Source organism: Gopherus flavomarginatus, chromosome 3 (genome assembly GCF_025201925.1).
Source record: "Gopherus flavomarginatus isolate rGopFla2 chromosome 3, rGopFla2.mat.asm, whole genome shotgun sequence".
Taxonomy (NCBI): Eukaryota; Metazoa; Chordata; order Testudines; family Testudinidae; genus Gopherus; species Gopherus flavomarginatus.
The window spans coordinates 206,170,767-206,196,597 of NC_066619.1; the positions used below are offsets into that span (position 1 = coordinate 206,170,767).

General features: G+C 39.2%; 2 protein-coding genes across 5 annotated transcripts in view; one reads left to right on the plus strand and one right to left on the minus strand.

The window, feature by feature from the left end:
• On the plus strand, positions 1-24,735 carry ETFDH (electron transfer flavoprotein dehydrogenase). 3 transcript variants are annotated; one of them, XM_050946459.1, is made up of 14 exons: positions 30-278; positions 4,044-4,451; positions 6,119-6,265; positions 7,221-7,450; positions 7,898-7,979; positions 8,365-8,483; positions 8,789-8,866; positions 12,396-12,542; positions 14,145-14,285; positions 16,564-16,707; positions 20,074-20,242; positions 22,538-22,720; positions 23,112-23,333; positions 24,017-24,735. In XM_050946459.1, exons 2-14 carry the CDS (start codon positions 4,376-4,378, stop codon positions 24,178-24,180), a joined length of 1,902 nt encoding a protein of 633 aa, XP_050802416.1. In that variant the 5' UTR covers positions 30-278; positions 4,044-4,375; the 3' UTR covers positions 24,181-24,735. The 3 variants fall into 3 exon arrangements, with proteins under 3 accessions (XP_050802418.1, XP_050802416.1, XP_050802417.1); XM_050946461.1 differs by lacking the exons at positions 30-278; positions 4,044-4,451 and adding an exon at positions 1-23; XM_050946460.1 differs by lacking the exon at positions 4,044-4,451.
• The window catches only part of PPID (peptidylprolyl isomerase D), a 49,513-nt gene continuing 32,693 nt past the window's right edge, over positions 9,012-25,831 (minus strand). The window contains exon 10 of one of the 2 annotated variants that reach the window (XM_050946590.1): positions 9,012-9,627. In XM_050946590.1, the coding sequence (XP_050802547.1) occupies positions 9,536-9,627 (92 nt within the window). In that variant the 3' untranslated portion in view covers positions 9,012-9,535. Of the gene's footprint in view, positions 9,628-24,667; positions 25,299-25,831 lie in introns of those variants that run through there. The other variant, XM_050946591.1, reaches the window with a different exon arrangement.

Genomic DNA, 25,831 nt, shown 5'->3' on the forward strand with positions numbered 1-25,831 from the left:
GGCGAGAGCTGCGGGTGTGCACTGTGCGTAGTGAATGCAATTGGCCGCGGCTGTGTGTGGACTCGCAGCGACAGGCTGGCCCGCAGCGCCAGCGCCCAGGCGCTCGGGAAAGGCAGAGCGGGAAGCGGGGGCGCTTTGGGAGGCGGGGTGTGCGTAGCGGGCAGGGGGCCAGAGGCAGTGTTCGCCCCCGTTCCAGTCCCTGAGGGGAGGCTGCCCCGTCCCCGGGGGCGCCCAGGCAGGCACCATGCCGCTCCCTCTCTGCACGCTTTCCGGCCAAGGTAAAGTGCGGCGTCGCTCGTGGGCACCTTGCCGGTCCGTGGGGCTAGTGGGCTGCAGGCTGACTCTCGGGTGGTGGCTGAAAATCACCCTCTGCCCTGTTAACTTGTTACCACGATTCCTTGCTCGTGGGAAGGGGGGGCTGTGCCCTCCCTCCCACGGGTGTGTGCGGGAATAGCAATGGGGTTAGGACAGGGGAGTGAAAGTGACAAGCTAGGGGGCCTGTCCAGTATTAAGTCTGATTGTGGGCCATGCCCGCCGGCCACGGCTGCCCCGCCCCTTGTCTTTACAGCAAGACACAAAACTGGAACAAAGGTCATTGCCGTGTGACTCTTACAAAACAGATATATTTGAACACGAATCAGCCGTGTTGTGATCCCCTTGCTTGTGCTTGATGTGTGCGGTAGTGATTTAAGGTAGTTAGAACGGAAAGGACACTGACCCCACAGTACTGGCCAGAATAACAATTGTTGTTAGTTCATTTACCTCATTTGACTGTGTATTCAGTTCATAATTTCTCCCTACTGAAGTCATTGCAGTGCTGTTCGTGTTCATCCATGCAGAACTCATTGCAGAGAAGCGATTGAATGTTTTAAGGAATGTACCTGCAGTTGTTTCTCCAGTTATGAAATATGTTCGAGTCTGTAATACGTTACTAATTGTATGATTCTCTGTTTTAAAGTAAATACTGCTTGAGACTCTCACTCCTAAATCTGTTGCAGTTTATTGTGACATCTGGATTGTCTATTTAAGTTAGTATGACTTAAGCTACATAAATAATACTTGTTGTCCATGTACATTACACTGTTCCAAGAGATTACACCCTGTGGAGTGTGGGGATATAAAGGTTATATTGGTTTGCATTTGGGATGGGTGCATTATTCACAAGTGCCATTAAAAAAATTGTTCTTCACTATCTTGTATATATTGCTCATGCTACTTTGAAGAAGTACTTTATAAATGTTCAAAGCATTTTAGAAAACAAATGATACTATTTAAGGTCTTTCTTCATCTGTAAAGTTAGGCTGAGGGATTTGGGGTGTGGGGATCAGGGGAGGGAGAGAGGATTCTTAGCTTGTGGTGATATGACAGGTGTTTCTAGTTCAGCTGGCTTATGAGCTGTGACACTTTACAAAATAATGTATATTTATGTGAAGATATGGGAGCATAAGATAGTGTCTGTTATTCCAGGGCATTTATAGATGTAAAAATTTATTCCAAGCTCAGCCTTATTAAACTATTAAGATAGCAGTTTTTCATGGTATAACAAGCAAATCTTCCTCCTTTCTCTATCTCCAACTCCTTTCCTCTTCATCTCCCACTCCAGCTCCCAAGATGTTGAATGGTTACATGAATCTGGGTAGTTAAACTAATACACTTTGTGTATTTCAAATCCTCTCTTATGCATTTAGCCTGAAAGGAACTAACTTGACCTGATTCTGTAGTCCTCACAGGCAAAAGTGCCATTGGCTTCATGACACATAACATGATTGGGTCCATAATTCCTTTTATTTCCATTTCCATTATGTTCAAAATGACCCAATGTTTGATTTCTTTTTTTAATTTAGAGTAAGACCATGTAAATCAATTTTTAATATTCTGAATCTTTTGAACCAGGACAAGGTACTATTCTTTCACTTTTGCACTTTCCTGTGTTTTATTCATTAATGTTACATTTACCAATTCATCTGCATAGTGATAAGGAGAAAATAGTCCTCAGGCTATGCCCACATTATTACTTGTGGAAACAGGAAATTATCTTTATAGTAAGTATGTGATATAATATTTGCTTCTGACCATCAGGATTTGATTGTGCTTGAGTAATGTTTAGGAAGCACAGTTGAGGGTTGACTGTATGTGTAAACCTTTACCTTTGAAACAAAGTATATTTTAACCAATCTACATTTTTACTGTTGATTTCAAAGTTTTGTTCAGGCCCTCTGCCAAGGAATAGCTGCCCATCTAGCATTCACTAACATATGTTCAGGTACAGTGTGAAACAAACTTAAATACACATTGCAGGTATCTTAAATTTTTGTAATCCTTTTTTGTTTGTATGTTGATGTTTACTATAAGTCTTTGGAAGTTTGAAATTGAAATGTTTTCTTACAATATGTTTTTCTCTTGTATGTGCATGCTATTTTTGTTAGCTCTAGGACTTTTTGATTGTGGGTTCTGTGATGGTTTTTTTAATCATAGAGATGAAGATCACCAAAGCATTTGTTTGGCCTAAAAAGAACACAAAAGGAATTATGTTCGATTAGTTGTACTTTAAGTTGTAGAGCAATGTGGGGAAAGTTGCCTAGCCCATCCCTGTACTTTGACTAGTTTTTCAGAGTTAAGACTTTCTTGAGTTCTAACTTAGCTCAACTTTTTTTCCTTTTAAGGACTAAACAACTAATATTGTTTGCCCTTACACGGTAAGCTAGTTGACGTATAAATTTTATGGCTATTTTTCTATTATTTAACTTACTTTTTTTATTCCTCTAGTGGGTTATGTTTTAGTGTCTGAGTTACAGCAAAATTGGTCACATCTGTATATTGTACGTTTTTAAAAATCCAAGTTTAGTGACCAAAATTAGGGATGGCAAAAGCAGGGTCCATTATGGAGTACTACATACAATAATAAATCCTGATTTTGATGCTTATATGTTATGGTGGTCATCATCATCATCGTCATGTTCCTATTATGCCTCTGGAGTTTGGTGCAGTGAGGAAGCTCCTTCACTCCTCTCTGTTTCTGGCAAGTCTTTCAATGGTTCCCCAGCTGTGCCCCAGGTTTTTCAGCTTGGCTTCCACAGCTCTTTGCTATGTTGTTTTCAGGCGGCCTCATTTTTACTTGCCTTCAGGTGTCCATCTTATTGCTGCTCTGGTGATGGAAACAGTTTCCATCCAAAGCACATGACTTATGCATCTCCAGCGTTTCCTGGCAATGATGATGTTCAGATCCTCTTGGCTGCACTGTGTCAATAGATCTTGATTTGAGATTGTTCTGGGCCAAAAGATATGGAGGATTTTTCTGAGACAGGTAGTATGAAATGAAGACAGTTTGGACAGCTCATACTTTCTCATATCCCAGCATACTGCACTATAAAGTAGTGTTGAAAGTACGCAGCTCTGATAAATCTTGAGTTTGGTTTTGGTGTTGTATTTTGATGATTTCTAGACTGTATTTAAGCTCCTGAAGGTGTTCCTGGCTTTACTGATTTTGTTTTGGATGTCCTGGTTTGTTCCACTGTCCTGGCTGATGGTGAGAACATAATCCTCTCTCCGTACTGGTGGTGGTGAGGCAATATTAAAGATCATGCTAGCTGTCTTACTGTGATTGTCAGTCCAATTTGCTGGCTGAATGCGTTGAGTTGAGTTGTTGTTTCTTGTATATGGTGTTGGGTGTGTGATAGGAGAGCAATATCATCTGCGAAGTCCAGGTCTTCAAGAGATGAGAAGAGCATCCATTTAATTCCTCTTGGCATGTCTTCTGTTGTACGCCATATTACCCAGTCGATGGCAATGTTGAGAGGATTGTAGACATGACACCCCTGACATACTCCTGTTTTGACTTCAAAACTGAGCTCACTGTGATCAACACTGCATGTAAAGTTGAAATACAAGCTTTTGATGACAATTATATGGAAAGGAATTCCACATGCCCACAGAATGTGCCGTAGGCTGGTCCCATGAATGCTATCAAAAGCCTTCTCAAAGTCTATGAAATGTATGTAAAGTTGCCATTGCCATTCTAAGCACTGTTTTATTATGTTTCATAGAGTGAAGATCTGGTCTGTGCATCCATGCCCTTTCCAAAAACTAGCTTGCTCTTTTCTGAGAATGCCATCAACTACCTCTGCTATGCATTGGACTATGATCTTACACAATAATTTGTTGGCACAGATAAGTGTTATACCATGCCAGTTATTACAACCACTGAGAGTTCCTTTCTTTGGTATCTTCACAGTAACCACATTGGTCCACTCATCTGGGACTTTTTCCCTTTCCCAGACTGATGTAAATAGAGGGGCCAGGATAGATGCTGCTAATTTAGGATTTACCTTGAACAATTCTGCATTCAAGTTATCCTTGCCTGGATTTGATGGCATGAATGATCTCTTCCTTAGCTGGGGTGTCTGTGTTCATATCAAGATCTTCTGCCTCCTGGATGTTTGCTGCTTCTTCAGGTGGCTCCCTGTTTAGCAATTCTTTGAAATGCTCTGTCCAGCGCATGTCTTGTTCTTTCTCAGTTGTTAGAAGGTGTCCTTGTTTGTTCTTGATGAGAGTGTGTGTTTGTGTCTGCTGTTTACCACTGATAAACCGCGTCATTTTGCAGATGGTTCCTTGTTCACCGCAAGCAGCTGTATCCTCTGCTTGTGTTGCCAGATTATCAATATGATGTTTATCCGCCTTCACAAAGCATTTGACCCTTGCTATACTGCTCGTGGTATTTGTCCTTTAGCTTCTGCGATTTTGTGTCTAAAACTTTTTTCTTCAGGGCTCATCTTGTTTCTGTGACATTCCATGTGCTGATTGTAATCCACTCCTTCCTTCTCATCTTCCTGTAGCCTAGACAGGCTTCACTGCTGTTTATAAATTGCTGTTACTTTGTCCCACTTCTTGTTCATCTCCTCATCTGCAGTCCCCTCCTCTTCATCAAGGTTTGCAAGTGCTTGAAACCTGTTCTTTAACTGAAGAATGAAGGCTTTCTGTATTGCAAGAGACTTCAGCTTGTCAATATTATAATGTCTGTCCCTTGTTTGGTGGACCCACACTTCTCAGTTTTAGCTTGATGGAGGCTGTCACAAGGTGGTGGTTGCTGCCAACATCTGCATCCCTTCTCGCTTTCACATCTGTCAGTGAGTGTCGCCATTGATCATGATATAGTCAATCTGGTTCTTCTCTCTGCCATTTGAAGAACACCATGTCAGCTTGTGAATTTCCCAAAGTTCAAATAGGGTTCTGCCAATGACTAGGTCATTCATATTACAGAATGAATATATTATGATGGTGGATACTCTAAAATATGAACATAAACTCTTTTAATATGAAATACATCTTCCTGAGCCCTCAAGCCTGCTGTGGAAGTTTCCTCCCTCTCTACTTAATTACTTTTCTTTAAAATTACTAACAGTAGACACAAGTAGAGGAAATTAAGCCTGTTATAAACTACAGACTAACTCTGTACAAGGAACACAGGGAACTAAAAAATAGGAGAAAACTCCAGCAAAACAGAAAATAAAGACTTTGTTGCTAGAACGGTAAATATCCCAAATGTAACATCTGAAACTAAGGGTATGTCTACACTGTGTACCTTACAGCAGCACAGCTGTGCTGCTGTAAGATCTCTCATGTAGCTGCTCATCACCGGCAGGAGAGCACTTTCCAGCCAGCAAAATAAAACCACCACTAACGAATGGTCGGCAGGAGAGCATTTCCCGCTGACAAAGCGCTGTCCACGTTGGTGCTTTTTTGTTGGTAAAACTTTTGTCGGTTGGGAATGTTTTTTTCCAAACCCCTGACCAACAAAAGTTTTGCAGACAAAAGTGCAGTGTAGATATAGCCTTAAAAAGTAATGTTAAGAACTGTGTTTTTTTCCATGTGATGGGCACTGTTTTCCTATTCCCATTTCCTGATAATGGGAGTGAGATGTTGCAAAATGTATCATGTACCACCAGTCAACTTCCTATCTTTAATCCTGAAACACAGAGTAGGGTCATGATTTATTAATTTGTTTAGGATTTTTCTATACTGAATAGCCTCAGGATTTTTAAAAAAAGTGGGTTCAAGCCTTTAACTGTTATCTGTGTTAACAGTTAAATGATTCAGCTAATCTAGTTTCCTTTTTTTACAGCACATCATTGTTTGCGTGCTTTAAAGTCAGTAAAGAAAGACTGTCTACCGCCTTTGCATATTGCAAGATGGGCTTCTACTTCCCCTGTGCCTCGAATCACTACACACTATACTGTTCATTCTCGGAACAAAGACAAACGATGGGAAGGTAAATGAAAAATTGCATGTTAAGAAAACAGCTTGTCTATATTAATTGCAGGCATTTTTAAATGTTAACAGCACAGTTATTTTACAGAAATGCTGTTCTGGTAAGCGCAATGCTAAAGGTTCAGGTGACCTTTTATGGTTACTTGCTTATGATGGTCAGTTTTAGTGAAGCAGAACTGATCATATTTAGTTTGCTCCTAATTAAACTAAGAAAGTATGAGACTTCATGATGCAAATGTGTAAATACATGTCATTAACTTTTTAGTTTGTATATCTATAGCTACATTTGTCTTATTTATTGTATTGCCTTATTGCAGTGAGGATATGTATTTTTCTGCTTTTGTAATGTGGTCTCATGAGTTGATCATGATGAAGTAGGGCAAAGAAGATATTTATTTATGCTATTTTAATCTATAAATTCACTAACCTTAGCAGCTCCTTAGAGAAAGTGGGTTCCAACAATCCCTGTTGCCAGAACAGTGCTTGGGGATCCCTGACTGTCAGAGCAAAGCAGCAGATACTTAGGACTGGATGAGCATTCCCAGCATCAGAGGGGAGGAGGACCATTAAGGTTGCTTAATGGCACTTCTCCCCCCTCTTTTCTCCTGAGCTGTACCAAGCACACCTGAGAAGTAAGCATAGCTCTGGGCCCTTATTTTAATCATTCTAGGATGGCACAACCACTGGAGATTAGAATCTCTGTGTCCCTCTTTATTAGCAAAGGCTTAGTTTTATATTCCAAACATTAGGCAAAAGCACAATTAAAATGCTGCTCATGTACACTGTGTTCACATCTGTTGAATATTAACACCACTTAGTTCAAGGTGACAGTATTTTGATACTTGATGGTTGATATGACAAAGCAAAACAATAAACTTTAGAGAGAGGGGGAAGAGAATGGTGAGAGAGATGTATTATTGGACAAAATCGTTATATCATATTTTGCTCCATTAAAGGGGTGAACATGGAAAGATTTGCAGAAGAAGCTGATGTTGTCATAGTTGGAGCAGGCCCTGCAGGTCTTTCTGCAGCTATTCGACTCAAACAGTTAGCCAATGAGTATGGCAAAGAAGTTCGTGTCTGCCTGGTGGAGAAGGCTGCTCAGATCGGTGCACATACGCTTTCTGGTGCTTGTCTTGAGCCACGTGCTTTAGAAGAACTCTTACCGGACTGGAAGGAGCGAGAGGTATGAATGCTTAATCATTACGATTAATCTCTAGCTTGAAACAAACTCTGTATCAAGTTCCATGCTGCACCTCTATATATTATTTTTAAGTAAGGTGATATTTATAAATATCACCTTTCATTGCACAGTTGTTTCCTTTGTTTTTTTGTATAAAAAGCTCTTGGATAAGGAAGGAACTGTTTGTTGGGGGTTTTTTGGGGGGTGGAGGGGAGCCCTATGCCAATTCCAAAAGTTGAGTATTAATTTTGTTGACTTTTTACCTGAATATTGCTCTGCCTGAGACTCTGTGCTTTACCTCTGTCATGAAACTTTCTCACAAGACCATTATTATCATTGTGTCATACTACACTAGATCTTTAATTTGTTCCTTGAGAAGGAAGAGAAAATGTCTGCTTCTTGACAGGCAGCAAAAATAGTTCACAGTGATGACTTTTTCCTTATTTTTAGGCTCCGCTTCAGACTCCAGTAACTGAAGACAAATTTGGGATTTTAACGAAGAATTCCAGAATTCCAGTGCCAATTCTTCCAGGTACAGCTTGTTGAAAAGCTAGAACACTTACTGAAAAAACAGGGCTGAGGTTTAATATAGTTATATATTTTTCAAGAAACAACTATGGTGTATGTTGGGAGGCAAGCAATACTGCATCAGTTGCTTTTTAGCAACTTTGTACGCAAACTATAATGATGGGAATATAAATAGGTAGATTGTACATCTCTGTATAGAGACAGAACTCATAGCAAAAAGATACTAGTACATTGCATTAAACCAGACTTTTGTATTTTTAAAAGTGTTAAATTTTAAGCATGTACATCGTGTGTGTGTGTGTGTGTGTGTGTGAGAGAGAGAGAGAGAGAGAGAGAAAGAAAATCCATAAACCTGAATAGATTATGGTGTACTTCTCCCTTTTGCCCAGGCCTTCCAATGACTAATCATGGGAATTATATAGTGCGCTTGGGGCACTTTGTGAATTGGCTGGGTGAGCAAGCAGAAGCTTTGGGTGTTGAGGTGTATCCAGGCTATGCAGCAGCTGAGGTAATAACATAACTATTTATGTGTGTGAGAGATTTTAGCCCAATTTTCTATTTTTTTAGCAAGTCCCATATTACACAGAAATGCCTGAAAAATAAGGACTCAGTTCTGCAAATTCCTGAATACTCTGTCTCCAATCCAGCAAAGCATTTAAGCACATGATTAATCCCATTGTTTTCAAGACTGAGCTCTTAGTTAAAAGGTTTAGATTTTCTAACCTCCATGTTTTCTGCATTTGGGAAATAATTTTAGAAATGGGCTTAAAATGACAGATCTTTAAAATAGATGTTGTTTGAATATTTCCATAGGTTCTTTTTCATGAAGATGGCAGTGTGAAAGGGATTGCCACTAATGATGTAGGCATTCAAAAGGATGGAGCACCTAAAGTGAGTACTTAATCTTTTTAATAGGCAAAGGTCCAATCCTGTAGTTGCAACATACATCATTGTGGTGCCATTGTTGTTCTTGGTGTTATACCCTTAAAACAAACAAACCAAAAGTCCCTGGGATTATCAGTGAAAGTCTTCAGAGAAGGAGGGATTTGAATGAAAATTGGAGAGGTTTGTTTGGCGTAGGTGGTGTCTGGAAGGATGGAGTGCGAGGAAAGGGAGGGACTGAATGCAAGAAGTCATGAAGGTGAGTGGGGAGAGTGATACGTCTAACTGGTAACACATCAAATACAAAACAGTTGTTCTAATGGCTGGTTGCTGCCTTCTGCCCTTTTTGCAATTCTGTTGTACTTTGCTGACTTCATCCCATCTGCCTTTTGTGGGCAGGATCCTTACTGGATGAATCCTCCTGCCTGTCTGGTAGCTGTCTGCATCCACTTAGTGCTTCCTCCTCTGGAGTATTTTTTTTTTTTTTGGTTCACTTTTTAAAATGTGCTTTTCCTGCTAATAAGGAGGCTGATGTTCCTACATTTAAAATAGTTGACCATGAAATCAAATATTTACTATACTCTTGTCTTGAAATAATTCAAGCAGAACAACTGTCACCTCTCATTATACCTTTATTTTTTTCACCAAATAGCTAAAATTATTTTCAATTATATATTTTCACCAGTAGATGGTACCAGTAATATTCACATTTGTTGCAGTAGTTGAAAGCCTGATTTTATTCTTGATGTAAAGAGCCCCCGACCTAGGAACTGTAGAAAAGGAACAGAATGTCTTCTATGACTTGTAAGAAAACTGCACCACTTATTCAGAAATTTCTCTCTTGACAAACATTTTTGATTAACTCGTTTAATTTATTAATCTTAATGATTAGGGCCCCAGTCCTACAAACACTTGCACAGGTGTTTAACTTTAGGCTCTGTGAGTAGTTCCATTGAAGTTAGCTGTACAACATACAATGGATGGAGTTAAAGATGTGTCTGCAAGATCAGGGCCTTGATCAGTAAATTTACTAAAATTATACGCTCTTTGAGGCGAGGAATGTCTCTTGTTTGTGTTAGAACAGTGGCTAATCAATGGGGCCCTGATCCATGACAGGGGCACCAACACACTACCATAGTACAAATTAATTAAAAAATGTGAAGGCAATGGTATAAATATACAATAAAATAAGCATTGGTTCTTGTATAGGTGCAGGAGAAAGATGCTAACTGCAAAATATTTTTTGTTACTTAGCTTTATAAATTTAGAAACATAATGTAGGATGTCTATATTTACATAAGCTATTTAATTATGGTTTCTAACTGCTATTATCTTAGCAAGGACATGGCTTCTGTGAAACAGTACCATATGCATGCATAGTCATATTAACATAAGTAACAAGTCTATTCTTAGTAATCTGTATGCTGTAAATACAGTTCACCTTCTGCTTCTCAATCAGAAATGCAGAAAGTGGGGAAAGTTCCAGCAAAAACTGGCACTTACCTACCGCTAAGCATGAATACCAGTATACAGGGAACATAGTACATTTAGTTCCATCCCCTATGCCCTGTGAGAAAGCTGTCATAAATTAAGTCAAATAAAAAATTTCAGTACCACTTTTTTGAGTTTGGGTAGGACATAGCCTTTTGACAAAAATGTCTAAAGAGAATTACTAATCCACCTCCTGGGAGAATTTTTTTAATCCTATTTTCCTCCTAAAATATCATTTTAGTTCTTCCGTAATATAATACATCTACAAGCATATTAATACAACTTTTTATAGTAACAAAGGCAATTATTACTAAAATAACATATTTAGTTTTGTATTCTACATATTCAAACTTATCATTTTGCACCAGATCTTTTTTTGGCTGACTTTTTTTCTGCTAATATCCAGTCCTAGTAAGATCTGTTTGTATATTTCAAAATACCAGATTTCTGCAATAATTGGTTTGGATCATTTCATCTTTTTTTCATTTATGAATCCAGCCCCAGGGTACTGATATCTAAGTCCTGTGTATGAATTGGGGACACTTTTTCAGAGTTGACTATCACAAGATGCATCCAAGAAGATGTTTCTGGGAATGGATCAGCGTTCACATCACACTCCCTGTCAGTGCCTGGCCCAGGCTGGGGAAGCTAATGATCCATCCAGCACACAAAATTCAGTGATGAATCTTGGTCATGTGCCTTCTGAGGTACATTGAGCATATGTTAAGAAGATGTCAAGTTTTATATTAAATCCCATTCCATCCAAACCATGGCCAAAATGTCATGCAGTGGAAAGTGTAACAAAGTGGGATTTTTTTTTGTAATTTTTTTTCATTAATCCTGTGTGTGCCTCAGTTTCCTCATACTTTGCCTGGCTATCTAGTGAAGGATGGGAAGGATTACATTTGTGTTTATGGAAGGGTAAAGAGCTATAGGTCTGTGGGTGAGTGTTGCCTAGCTGAGTGGACTGAATGGGCCATTAAAAAGGACTGGCCAAAGCTAACCCACTTCAGTGGAAAATCCGAAAAGACAATTGAAAACCCAGTTAACCAGGATCTGGACACCTAGCAAACTATGACCTAGAGGGAAGAGAACTTCCCTGCCTCTCAGCAAGGAAGCCGAGCAGAGGCCCCAGCTTGAGAACAAAAGACTGAGGAGTGAGATGGAGGAATCAAGAATTAGTTTCTGGAAGAAGCCTGGGCACTCTCACCTGGAAACTGACTAAGGAGGTCAGAGAGAGAGACAAAGCCTGATAATGGAGTTAACTACAGCTTGGCTGGTGAATTGCACTGGGATAACCAGAATGGACTGTGTTTTAACCTTTATTTCTCCATGCTAACTTAAGGACTTCCAGTGCTGTGTTCCAGTTGACTAATAAACCCCGCTGTTTTGAAATCGCTGCTTGAGTGTCACTGCAAATACTGGATGAGGTGCGTTAGTCCCTTGAAGAGTGTACAGGTCTCTAACCAGGAGTTTCTCTTTCAGTTGGACTTGCTGAGTAGAGCTCACAGTGTGAAGCAGGACTGCTGAAGCCCTAGAGGTTGTGTCAGGAGATGGTGAGGCTGCATAGCCTACCCTGAGGGAAGAGTGAGACCTCCCTGGGGGTCTGGTATATTGAAGGGGTTCCTCAAAGAGACTGTTTTAAAAACTGGGGGCACAGCACCGATCCTGTGAATCTGTGACACAGCTATCTGGGTGAGGTCCACTCCGGCCTCCTGATGCTGGGTAAAAGGGCCTGTATAGTGTAAATGTCCTCTAGGAACCCCCTATTTGGCTAGAGGATCATTGTCCTGATACGAGAACTGTGGAAGACAGCCCTGCACACACTCTGGCACAGGGAGAGTACTGTGGTGGGGTGGGAGGAGTGTTTCAGGGGTGGAACCCAAGAAGGCTGCAGTACTATTGACAAATGTCCAGCAGTTGCTTCAGTCTCTGGAGTATCCCAGAATCAGGAAGATCTTAAAGTGCTTTAACAGCACTCTGCCTCCCTTTCCCTCACCCATGTTATCTAAACAGTGTGGTGACTACAGGTTCTCTGTTTTTACAGGCTAACTTTGAAAGAGGTCTGGAGCTACATGCCAAAGTCACGTTCTTCGCAGAAGGTTGTCATGGACATCTTGCCAAACAATTGTACAACAGATACAATCTAAGGGAGAAATGTCAACCCCAGAGCTATGGTATCGGACTGAAAGAGGTATCTCTTCTTAGTTTTATCACAATACTTGTGCGCTTAAATTATTGAAGTATAAGACTTGCTGCAAACTAGACTGTTTCAAAATGTGTGTATAAACAGCTTTCTAAAACTGAGGTTTTTTCTTTAGATTGCAAATTTAAGTAGCAAGTGGTGGATTTTGACAAGAGCTTGACATTAAGTTTGTAAACTTTTGAATTGTTTTGGTATTATAGAATAAGGAATGTGAAAAGGCCTGTTTTAGTTGTGACATCCATCTCCTGGCCAAGGCAGAGTTAGTCCCTATTGTATTTTTCCCTCTTACTCTCCTTAACTTCCTATATGACATTAACTCATTTGCTTTTCTGCTACTATTTTATTGAACATCATAACTAACTCTGGGTAGTTTTGTTTGGTTTCCCATCCTCTTTTTCCATTTACAGTGCAGGTATTCTTTAACTCTTGTGAAGAGTTTTGTTTCCAAACTGAATTCACTCTTTAAATTGATTTAACTTGTAAATCATTTCATATTTTAAGTGTACAAAATATTTCTTTTTAAGGTCCACTTTTAGCCTAGCACAGACTGTCCCTGATTAAGGGAGAACAAAGGTACAGCTAAGTTGGAAAACTGTCCAGGTATCGCACATCTGTCTACAAACCCCAATAACCTTTCCATCTTGTGACTATTCTGTGACATGTCAGAGTATATACTAGCTGGTGCTCTGTTGCATTATAGTGAAGTGATGACTGGAAACTTTCTTTGATCTATACAGCAGATGTCAAAATTGTGCTAGCTACACATTGTCTGCAGTGTTAATTCAATATGCATATAATTAAGACACTGTGTTGGGGTTTTATTTTTGGAAAATATTTTAAATGTTTTTTTCTGAGTACAAATATATTACACTGGTAAAGTAATTGTTGGTTTTACACAAAGTATATTCAAGGTTTTAGCATATATTAACTTATGTTCTTTAACCATCAGTGTCTACTCTAGACTATGTATATTCAAATTAATTTTTTAGACTTCTGTATTTTTTTAAAACTGTGAAACTATATGATCTTTTACAAAACTTCAAGTAGTACAGTATAGTAGTAGTAGAAGGTTGGCCTTTGAGCTTTTGAGGTCCCAAATGAGTGATTACAGTAGCTTATTTCAGGTCCCAAGTAAAGAAGTTATTGAAAGGAATTTTCACTGTCAAGTAACCCAAAATTTTTGTGTTCTTAAAAAAGTCAGTGTAAGCATGTGCTGTTTTTGCATTCATTCAGAAGTTATTTAAAAAAATTAATGCAAAATGCAGGCTCTTCTGTGATTAATGATGGGTGCTGGGTCTATGACAAATTTTGTCTTCCATGATGTAAATATTAAAGACCATGCTGTTTGCTGAATTTGCTGATGTGAGGTGTTTTAAGGAAGGAAAGTATTTGAATTGTCACTTGAAAATATGCTGAGAAAGCATTTGTACTGCCTTACTCTGTTCTCTGCTGTATGAGCTTTATCTTATGCCACAGCATAGTAAATTCAAAGTAATGTTTTTGCAATCTTGTCCATATATTTCTAGTTGGGTTTTGTTTTTATATTGCATTATTAAAATGACTTGCATTATAAAGTAGTATCTATTCCAGTTGTGGCTTATTGATGAAAAGAAATGGAAGCCAGGAAGAGTGGAACACACTGTGGGCTGGCCCTTGGACAGACATACGTATGGAGGATCATTTCTTTATCATTTAAATGAAGGTGAACCATTGGTAGCTCTTGGGTTTGTGGTAAGTGATGGTTTGCTGCTAGCATAAAATTTAAGTCCCTGCTTTAAAGCAGGAAATGCTAGAACTTCTCAACTAACAGTTGTAAGAATTTTTAACATATGCAGAACTGTGTTTTTTTCCTTAACTGCATCTTAGAAATGCTAAACCATTTATATGAAAATTTTCCTGAAGAAATTCAGCCAGAAGCAGGCACCCAGCATTGGAAATTTCAGCTCGGATGGTTAAATTTATAAGCAACAGTGTTCTATAATGGGAAGTGCCAGGCAACCGTAACTACAGATGTTGCTACTTATGTCATCTTTAATAAAAGCAAGATAGGTGTCAAGTAAAATTGTAAATGTTTGCATGACTAGTTGCATGTGTTAGCACATGCAAACTGTATCAGGCTTTTCAGAATGCTTAATCTTTGGTTCTTGTACTACCATGCTGATCATGGAAAAATGTATTCCTTCCTGTTTAAGTTGCATTACCCACCCGCCCCGCCCCCCCCCCCACACACACAGCCTCCGTTTGCCTCTGTCTTCTATACCTTCATAACCTCCGGGCCAAACTATTGCAGCAAGGGCTTTGCATTAAGACAGTGGTCCCCAAACTGTGGGGTACGCCACCCTAAGGAGTGTGGAGGAACATATGTGGGAGGGAGGGGGAGCGGCAGCAATGCAGCTGGGCCCAGGCCAGGCTCCGATGGGGAGGGAGCACCACGCTTCCAGACCTGCTCCGCTCTAGACTCTTTCAGCCCCTGTCCTTTTCCACTTCCAGGCCCAGCTCTGCCTCCAGGCCAGAACTGCATCCAGTCCCGCTTTGCCCCCTGCTCCATTCTGCCCCCACCCAGGTTTGCCCTCATTCCCTCTCTTCTCTCAGACCAACTCCACCTCTAGCCCCAGCTCCTCCCCCAACCCCAGTTCCTCTCCCAGCTCCACTGCTAAGACGACCTTGGATGTGCAGTAATGGAGGGGGAGAGGGCAGAGATTCTGTTAATGGTAAGTGGGGGCATGACAGGAAAAGTTTGCATATCAATTCATTAAGGTCTTGTGTACATCAGGAAATAACACAGAATAGCAAATGCACACTAGCGCCCAATGTGGCCACTCATATTCCATATGAAGAGTGACCTTGTGCAGTTTAGCTTAATCCATTTAAGCTAAACTGCACAAAGGCACTTAGTGTAGAATAAGAGTCCACACTTGGAGCTAGTGCAAAATTGCTGTTTTAAATTCACACCCTAGCTTATTTTGCAATAGCTTCCCTTGGTACATAAGCCTTAATTATGAAAGCTGCTTGTAAAACTAATGAAGAAAGTAGTTGTCTGCTGTCTGACTGTGGTGGGCTGTCAATTCCATTGGCAGCTAGGACTCTGAGATGGAATCAGCTGAGATGGATGTAGGTCGCTTTGGCCAAATTATCTAAAAAAATTATTTCTGTTTCTCTCACCCATATTATGTTTTTCTGTTGTCCAAAACCCTGGAAATAATTGTCCCTGGGGTAAAGCTTGCAAGAGCCAGAAACAGGGCTTTTTGACATAAGGATCATGCCTCTGGTATTACTCCTGTCAGGAATATATCAAAGTTGGAACTTGACCATCTAGAAGAATGCAAGACACATCTTAGCACTAGCTTTTGACTGAATGTAAAATATGAACTCCTGGGCGTTCCGCCAATTGTTTACGTCTCTTTTCATTCTGTCTTTGTATCATTGTTCCTTTGCTGCTTTATATAGATGCTTCACTCATTTGGAAATGTTAATTGACTCAACTTTAAGCCATGTAAAAGTAGTGCTTGAAAAATTTATCAGAGTGGCTGAAACCCTACTTACTGCCCAGGGTTGAAGGAGAAGCCCCTGGGCAATACCTAGTGATCAGAGCATAATTTTGATATATGACTTTTAAAAAGTGTTTGGTTTCATCCACACTGCTCAGGCAAACCATGTTTAAAAATGCAGTTTCATTATGATGATTCCATTTACAGTGGGATGGACTGATATGGGAGCTGGTTACAGCTTGGTTATATACTTTCAGGACAACCTTGTAGCGAAATCCTGACTTGGTTCTGAGCATAGTGTTAATAGGTCGGAAGTAGGTCATGAATATAGTTTGGCTGCTTCTTGCATCTTGAATGTAATGAAAAGATCCTGAAGTTGGTGTAACATGAAAACTGACTTAACATACCATGTTTTAATGCTGATATGGCACTTTAAAGGAGGAGTGTAAATAACTTCTTTTGTTTAAACGTTCACATTTAAATATTCATAGCATGTTTTATTTGATTGTATTGTTTTAAAGGTTGGTTTAGATTATCAAAATCCCTATTTGAACCCATTTAAAGAGTTCCAGAGATGGAAACATCATCCCAGTGTGGTGCCCACTTTAGAGGGTGGAAAAAGGATTGCCTATGGTGCTAGAGCCTTGAATGAAGGCGGTTTCCAGGTAAGGGTGTGTTTGGGGGTTTTGTTTGGATGTGGACTTTTTCTTTTGTAACACGACTAACTATTTATCCTGAATTCCCTGTGGCCCTAGTAACAAGAACTAGTTATACTTGTAATATCTAAACTAAAATGTTTTCAATTTGTCTGTCGGCAAGTGTCCATTGAAATAAAAGATTGGGTAAGGACAAAAGGAATTTCTGGACAGAAAGAAATGTCTTTTGGCACCAGGAAGGTTCATTGGGCATGCTAAAATAAATTGATCAACTTCTATGAATATTGCCAGGCCTTGGGAAAATGCCACACTATCTATTAAATTAGAATGTCCTAGGATATGTCTTGTGTCTGTGTTACAGCAAAATATGTACAGGAGTAAAGAGAGAGTTGATTAGTCAATACTGTATTTATTGCTAGGAGGAAGTGGCCAGATGTGCCTTTTTGCCTTGGGTTATACCAATTTATCTGAGAGAATAAGGCAGTTGCTATAGACAATCTCCAGAGCACTACATGAATTCAGCTGAATATCCTGCTCTTGTACCCACCTCTCCTCTGTTTTGAATAATGTGTAACTTATTTTATGTAGTTCCTAGTGCAAAGCTTAGTTTATTGTATGTAATTTGTGTTATATCTACATTAAATGGAGTTTACTTTTCTGTATGTTAAAACCTGCTAGTTGATCATTAATTTTTAACTGCTCCACTCTTCAAGGTGCATACCTTTTTAAAGGTGTGTTTGCTGGCTTTAAAAATCTCTCATTGAATCATTAGGAAATAAAATGTCCATAGGAACAAGAATGGTAATTGTCTGGAGTAATCATACTAACGTATATGGTGCCCTGACAATATGTATAGTAGAAGTCTTTGACCAGTTAGCATATGGAGTACAGAATTATGTTCATATGTCAGTAGAATTATAGCTCTTAGTTTCTCGCTCTCTTTTTGGTGATGATATTTCCTCATACATAGGATACATGGAGGATATGTGTACAAAATTACCCACAGCAGGAGTTTCCCAAATTTTTGTGCTATAGATAAACTTAAGATGCCTCTGTCTTTGAGGAACATGCAATTTGAAAAGCTTGGTTTTAGTGACTTGCCCAGTATCACTTAGAAATGTATGGCAGAAGCAGTGATATAATCCAGTTCTCCCAGGAGTGCATTCAGCTGCCTTAACCATGAGACTGTCCTTTCTTTTCCTCCACCCCACTGCCTCATTCACTACACACTTTCCACCTTTTGCACAAAATGAGGCAGAAGGTCCTAAAGACAACAGCCTCCTTTACTACACAACCCTGATGAGGCAAGGGTCCCGTGGGAGAAAAAAAAAGATGTGATCATTTAATCGAAGACTTTATGATAATGTATACATGCAAGGAGGGAAAATTAAGATCATACACGCAAGCAACCTTGATTTCTGGAATTTCCTAACTCTTTGAGTGCTTGGCTTTGCAACCTTAAAATTGTTGTTTTTATGTAGCTTGTGTGTAACTTCCTAAATTTTTAAAAAGCACACTGAAAAATAAACAATGTCCTTCATACTCTGAAAGGGAGCATTTAATAGCGGGCACAGACACTCTGTCTACATCCTCCAGTCCAACCTCTCTATAGCTCAGTCCTATCTCTTCACAATCCTATTACCTTGCCTACGCAGTCCCAATCTCCACTGGTCAGGCTTCTTATCCTAGTAATAAGAACATAAGAGTGGCCATACTTGGTCAGACCAATGGACCACCTATCCCCATATCCTGTCTCTGACTGTGGCTAGTGCCAGAAGCTTCAGAGGCAATTAACAGAACAGGGCAGTTTTGAGTGATCACCTGTTGTAAAGTCCCAGCTTCTGGCAGTTAGAAGATTATGGACACCTAGAGCATGGGGTTGCATCTCTGACCATCTTGGCTAATAGCCATGATGGACCTAGTTTCCATGAAGTTATCTAATTCTTTTTTGAACCCTGTTATACTTATGACCTTCACAACATCCCATGGCAATGAGTGCCATGGAATTATTCACAATTCCTGGCCTGCAGTGATACAACTTAATACAGTAAGATTTCCCAAAAATATTGCAGGAAATTGCCATATTTGTAACACTATTGTGAGTACTCCTGGGGTTCTTCTGATAGCACCAGAGCACTATCTGCTTGCAAGTCCTATGGAATTAACAAAATATGAATGGAGATCTAGTGATAATTTATATTGAAGTGGCTTAACCATTGTGCTCTCTCTAAGGAGAGTGTTTGCACTGATGCAGGAAGATATGGGGATTTGCAAAATTTAGGAAAAGACAGATGGAACAGGAAAAATATATTTAATAAAAAAAACAGCCAGGAAACCACTTTTATTGTCCCCGGTACTATGCCAAGCAGACTTAATTATAATACAGTAATAGTAACATCACCTGAGAAAATGTCCAGTTGAATTAAAACTATTATGTTGTCTGACCCCCAAGCCCAGTTGCCTTCACTGTGAAGGCAATCACCAAGTTCGCAGCTTGAGGGGAATATCCAGCACACAAAATAAACATTGTCATGTAAAGAGGGAGGAATGCTGTAACACGTCTTCAAATTTTAGTAACTATATCCTCTGTAAGCATTAAAACTTAACAAGAAAAAAAATCTTCAGAGATGATCCAAATGTGGTCATATATACTTATTGGAATTTCTTGGTGTTTTTTGCTTCATGTGACACATTTGTGAATCATTTAGTTATTTTAGGGACGTGGCTTTAGAGGTTTACTTTTCCACAGGCAAACATCTCAGTGACACTCACTACTTGATTATATTATACTTCTCAGAAGAGAGGGAAAGATGTGCCCAGAAATCATTCCATTATTAGTCTCTACACAACTATTTTTTCTTAAAGGAACTGAGACTTAGTGCCAAATTCAGTAATGCCTGGAAAGTCAATCTGTCAACTAAGAAAGAGGACACAGACTTGAGAACTAAACATGGAGATAGACTGATATGGTTACTATAGGAGGAGGGAAGCTTGACTTACTAAAGAAGAGACTAGGTGGGTGAGGTAATATCTTTTATTGGACCAACCTCAGTTGGTGACAGAGGCAAGCTTTCAGGCTACATAGGCATTTGTCATTTTAAACTTGAGAACAGAAGATGGGGGGCAGGGGAAGGGGGCACCTACTGAGTGACTTTATCATAGTCTATTCAGTAGAGCAATCGTTTTGAAAGGAATAGTATAATGAGATCACCTGTTTTCTTGAGCTTCCACTTGATTAAACAAAAACTATGACATTCTGCAATATTGACCTTGATATCTCTTATTTGCTCAGGACCTGGTCTCATGCCACGTGTGTTCCATCAAACATGATCATTTTAAAAAAAAATCTTAATCTCACTGACTTTTTCTCTTCAGTCTATACCCAAACTCACTTTCCCTGGTGGTGTATTAATTGGTTGCAGTCCTGGTTTCATGAATGTTCCTAAAATCAAAGGTACGCACACTGCAATGAAGAGTGGCATGTTGGCTTCAGAAGCTGTTTTCAACCAATTAACTAATGAAAACCTCCAATCGAAGACAATAGGTAAGATCTTATTTAAACTTGTAGCAGCTTTGTGTGTTCAGTTGAAACAACTTTTTGAATATGAAGAAACTATTTGAAAGCCCAATAAACCATCTCTAAGTTGGTTTAAGAGAAAACTGATATACCTATAGTAAATTATAACACATACAAGAAACAAATAGAATGGATTCAGAATGTTTTGTTTGGTTATTGTGAATAGATCAGGTCCTTGGACTGGAGCAGAGAATCTGATATGCTCTTAATATTAAAGGGACAGTCAGGAAGATTAGGCCTAAATTTACAATGTATATGTCAATTATTGTTTTTACAAATCTTAATAGATCTCGTTTCATGACTTAATCTATAGAAAGTGTTTTTGTTTGTTCATAAATTCCTCTGCAATGGATTAGTGCAGAACCAGAAAGTGAAAAGACTAAAAAATAGGAACAAAGATAAGACTAGTGTGTTTTCATTGCCCTAGTTGAGAGAAATGCAAATAAAACCAAAACCCTCATAGCATTAATGGTGAAAAGTAAATTGATATTTTTAAAGTTTTCAGTTTTAGTGAACTATAATATTAATGTATGTAACAACCCTCTCCCATCCAACCCTCAATAGAACTTCTAACTTTAATGTCTCCCTATACTGGTTGCTTTATGGTTCATCAAAAGAGGAGGGTACAGCAAAGCTTTCTTTGTGCATTAATTGATCTCTTAAAAACTCTGATGGCAGCAGATGTCTATAGAGACCACTGACCTAGCCAGAACTTGAGCCTTCTGGAGTTAGCCACAATAATTTGAGTACATTGTTTAAGCAAACTATACTTTTTAATGACAGCTGCTTCTCCATAACTACAAGTTCTTATTTTTTAAGTGTATTATCTGGTAAGTACAGACATAGTGTGAGATACTATTGTTATGTCTTTAGCAACCGGACTCTCCAGCTTTTCCCTAATACAGCAGGCAAAAAAAGATATTTAGGAACTATCTACACTAACATGCCCACTATTTCAGTGCACTGTTTTCTTCCATGGTCATGGGAATGTGTTTTATAATGGACCTGCTGTCAGTGTGGACAGGAAAATGTTTCCTAACTTGGTTTCAGAACTGCTTTCCCATGCATGTAGGTAATAAAATTGTTTTAACAGACACTCTAACCTATGGCAAAACGGTGCACATATATTAGTGGCTCTTTTAGTATAGATGGTTCCATAAATTCTCTTTACTGTATTTCACAATCCATTCCCATATAACATTAGTAATTGGGGGAACTGTCTCCTCATGGAGTTTTGTTTAAATAAGTTGTCTTCTCGAGGCCTTATTTAAAAGATGGTCTGCTACAGTGAAATTACATTTAGCATAGTGTAGTAAACTATTTGACTTCCTGTGTCGAGGATGGAGTTATACAAATCAGTGCTCATGGCTGCATAGGTGTAAGGGTGTGTGTATGTATGTATGTATAATCTTGTGAAGTTACACAGTTTAAAGGTTTTGAGTTTAAAATGGGAAAACCCTGGTGCTCAGATCATAGGTGGGTTACTCTGGTTAGCTTAAACCTTAGTCTAAAGTGAATTTACAGCATTGGCATCCCCTAATTGTGTTCTCATTGTCATCTGTTCAGTCATTTTGCATTTTCAGAGGCAATAGTTTGATAAACTGCCTCGGTCTGGATGTTTAACATTTCTCAGAGTATTCATAGATTTGTGCGGAAAGCCAGAAAGAACATTTAGATCATTTAGTCTGACCACCTGTAAATCACAAGCCTCTCTAGAAATCTGCCATCCAAACATTGTGAAGCACTGTGGTCTTGTGTATTCTCACTTCCCATTCCAAAGTCTCTCTTCTCCCATCACCCAGAAAGAAGTTTTTGAAAAGGTATTAAATAAGGACTTAAGGGGTCCTGTTCCTGAATGCAAGAGCCTGAAGCACCATTTACTTTGTTTTAAAAATATTTAAAAACTGAATTTAAGGATACCTTTTTGATGCTCTTACATACAAATATCCTAGAAAGTGTCTGAGAAAGTTAGAACTGTATTTCAGAAAATACACTCCTAAAATGAGGATTAAGTGTACAGTTGGCTATAGTTACAAGCTCTCATTTCTTCAGTGGTAATATAAAATTTAGTAATTTAGGTTCATATTATAAATGGGTCTAAATCCAGTTTTAAAAAAACTGAACTTTATGCTCTGCAAATGATTTTAATCCATTGCTAATAAACACTTCTCAGCTGGCAACAAGTTCTTATTTCAAGGACCTAATCTTCCCTGAATTCATGCTATATTATAAACATTTAACAAATAATATATTTACAACTAGGACTTGATGTGCCTGAATATGAAGAAAACTTGAAGAAATCCTGGGTGTGGAAAGAGCTCTATTCTGTTAGGAACATCCGACCATCCTGCCATGGAGTACTGGGTGTCTATGGAGGAATGATTTACACTGGTATATTTTATTGGATACTGAGAGGAATGGAGCCATGGACATTAAAACATCCAGGTAATTTTCTTTCTTACGGTCTCTTCGGGTTTTGCATTAAGCAAGGTTGGATTGGATCAGTACTCAAGTGAGATATTAAAAGGGAGGCTTTAAAAGGGAGGCTATAGAAAGTGTCTGTAGATGGTGGTTTTCTGCGTCTATAGAATCAGTGACCTGGTGTAGTTCAGTGGAGGAATTGGGAGTACTACACTACTGGAGATGTGTCTCAGAGATTAACTAACATGACCATTTGTGGCTAAGAATTCTACAGAACATTTTACAAAGATAATGGGAGTCTTGGCTCCAGTTGCCTTATCCAAATTAAATACTATAATTTACAACACCAAATTAATTTCAACTAAGTATTTGCACACTAGGAAACTTAATATTGTTTCATTCAAAATTACTTTAGGGCCAGACTCTGATCAGCTAAAGCCAGCCAAAAATTGCACTCCTATTGAATATCCAAAGCCTGATGGAAAAATCAGTTTTGATCTCCTGTCCTCTGTGGCTCTAAGTGGGACAAATCATGAACGTGACCAGCCTCCTCATTTGACTCTGAAGGATGACAGTGTTCCTGTCAACAAAAATTTAGCTATATATGATGGGCCAGAACAGAGATTCTGTCCTGCAGGTAGGTAATTAAAATGAATAATGGTTGAATAAACTAACAGCTTTGCAAAGTGAAGGCAAAAGGTACTTACATATTACTAGTAGGCCTTTTAGTTCCTTAATAAAAGGTTTGGGAACCACTGCCTTAAGTACCAGCTGCATTTTGTCTGTCTTGGGGACCCACCCATATCCCTGCTAATGCCCTTCTAGCAGCCTGCTTGGCTTTCCCCTACCAGCTAGCTATACACTCCCCCTAGCTGGGCTGTGATAGTTGCCAGCCTGCTTTCTGTGTGTTCACTGGCCCCCTTCTGCTGCTGCCGCTGCCACTTTCTATGGGCAGCATCAGCAGTGCAGAAGCTGCAGGCGGAGCCTGTCACTGCCCTGCATAAATCTGGAGACACTCCCTTGGTGCTGCAGCCTAGGGGAAGAGTTGGAGGGAGGCCTTCTGGGGTACACAAGCCCAAAGTCCTTCCTGAACTACTTTCTGGGGGAAAAAATACATTTCTTGATAAAGCAATTGTCAATAGAGTGTACAAGAGACAACTGACCTACACAATGAAGTTACCAGATGGTAGTCACAGCATTTGTAAGATAATGGCTACTGAAGAGTGCAAGAGTTTGTAATAAGATCCTTTAAATCTAGGTCTTAGCATTTAGTTGTATACTCCTCATCTGTCCACTACAGTGACATTCTCATCTTTGCAGGTGTTTATGAATATGTTCCCCTGGAAACAGGAGAAGGGTTACGTCTGCAGATAAATGCTCAGAATTGTGTCCACTGCAAAACATGTGATATTAAAGACCCAAGCCAGAATATTAACTGGGTGGTACCTGAAGGGGGAGGGGGGCCAGCTTATAATGGAATGTAAATTTGATCAAAACTATCCAGTGTACTTCCCTGACATGTTGTAACCAAGCTGATCACTGACTGAATGTTAATTGGGCGAGGTTACTGAGCTAGCTAAATTTCATACCACTATGTGGTAAGAAATTTCATTAACCACTATGTTAAATAGTGAATGCAAAGTCAATGCAGACCCTAGCCTTAGTTATGAAATAGGCCTTTTTACTGGATCAAAGACAGTGGTACAGCATCCCTAAAGTGCTCTTTTCTGTGACGTACAACTTGATGATAGATCTATCTCTTGCCAAAGTTCAGTGGTAACACCCCGAACCATGGATGTAAAAAATACAGTGAAGTCTTATCATTAATGGTGAATTCGTATTTTCTGCTCCTTCCTAACATGTTCTATCAATGCAATCTTGTTTTCTCTAAATGCAAGTAGAAATTAACGAAGTCAAGTAAGGGAATACTGTATCACTGCTTTCAAAGGTTACATTAAGCAGACAAGCAAATATTTAACAAGCTCCCTGTTGTTTCAAGAGAAGAAACTTTTAATAAAGCTAGTTTGCCATAAAATGTAGTTTTGTGTGAACTGAGTTCATGAATACTGTTTACAAACTGTTTATTTTAGACAGCACTACTATGCTGGTGCTGATGCATACATGGGAAAGTCTGATTTACTGCTCTAGTGAAGGAATTAATGGGAGAATACTGTACTTCAACTTCCTTCCTGGGTGTTAAAACTGAAGTTGTTCTGGTAAACTTTTAAGAATGTCTACCCTGCAAAAGGACAAGCATTATCACCCTAATATGGTTAAGTATGTGTTTGTTTTCTGAGAGTCACTTTAGCTATAAAAACCACTTGGAAACCAACATTTTAACTTTTAACTTAACTATTTAAACTAGAGTTTCATAATAAATATTGGACATAATCAATTGATTGCAGTATGGGGCAGATAACAGAAGTAACACTTGCCTCTACCACCTCTGTAAACACTCTTACTGTACAAGTCAGTCATTCAGTGCATAAACTTTAACAGGAAAAAACCTTCACTCAAGCAAACATTTTAGCATAAGCTGCTTTTTCCTTTTCTTTTTGGGCCTTTATCTTCTGTTTCACCTTGAGTGCTTCAGTTTGGATAGCTGTTTAAAAAAAAATAATACATGGCTTTCCACTGTCTATAGTTGTCCCACAGCACTACTGCAATCACCCATCTTTATTTTATGCTTTACTGAGGCTAAACAGTGTCTGCCTGCATTCTAGTCAGGGGTAGTTATCAAGCTGGGTAATAGTGAAATAAATCCTCCCAGACTGTTTTTTTCCAATGCAGTTACAGAATAGGATAAGTAAGGTCCCATGAATGGAAGTAGGAATTCCTAATCCAAGGAGTAACACTCACTTGAATGGAAGTAGGAATTCCTAATCCAAGGAGTAACACTCACTTAAGCAGCAGAAAACGGAATCAGTCCAGAAAGCAACTTCAGATTTTTTGGGGATAAAGGATGCGCAAACCCTAATTAGTTCTTGCCAAAGCAGAATTGTCTGACCCAAGGATATGAATGCCTCTCCCTCTATAAAAGCAGCAAAGAATCCTGTGGCACCTTATAGACTAACAGCCATTTTGGAGCATGAGCTTTCGTGGGTGAATACCCACTTTGTCTCCCTCTATAAAAAA

Excerpts from the sequence above, each read along its gene's own strand:
- ETFDH (XM_050946459.1), top strand. The coding sequence starts at position 4,376 with ATGATCTCTTCCTTAGCTGGGGTGTCTGTGTTCATATCAAGATCTTCT. Across the intron at positions 4,452-6,118 it reads GATGTTTGCTGCTTCTTCAG|CACATCATTGTTTGCGTGCT; the intron begins GTGGCTCCCTGT and ends CTTTTTTTACAG. Across the intron at positions 6,266-7,220 it reads CAAAGACAAACGATGGGAAG|GGGTGAACATGGAAAGATTT; the intron begins GTAAATGAAAAA and ends GCTCCATTAAAG.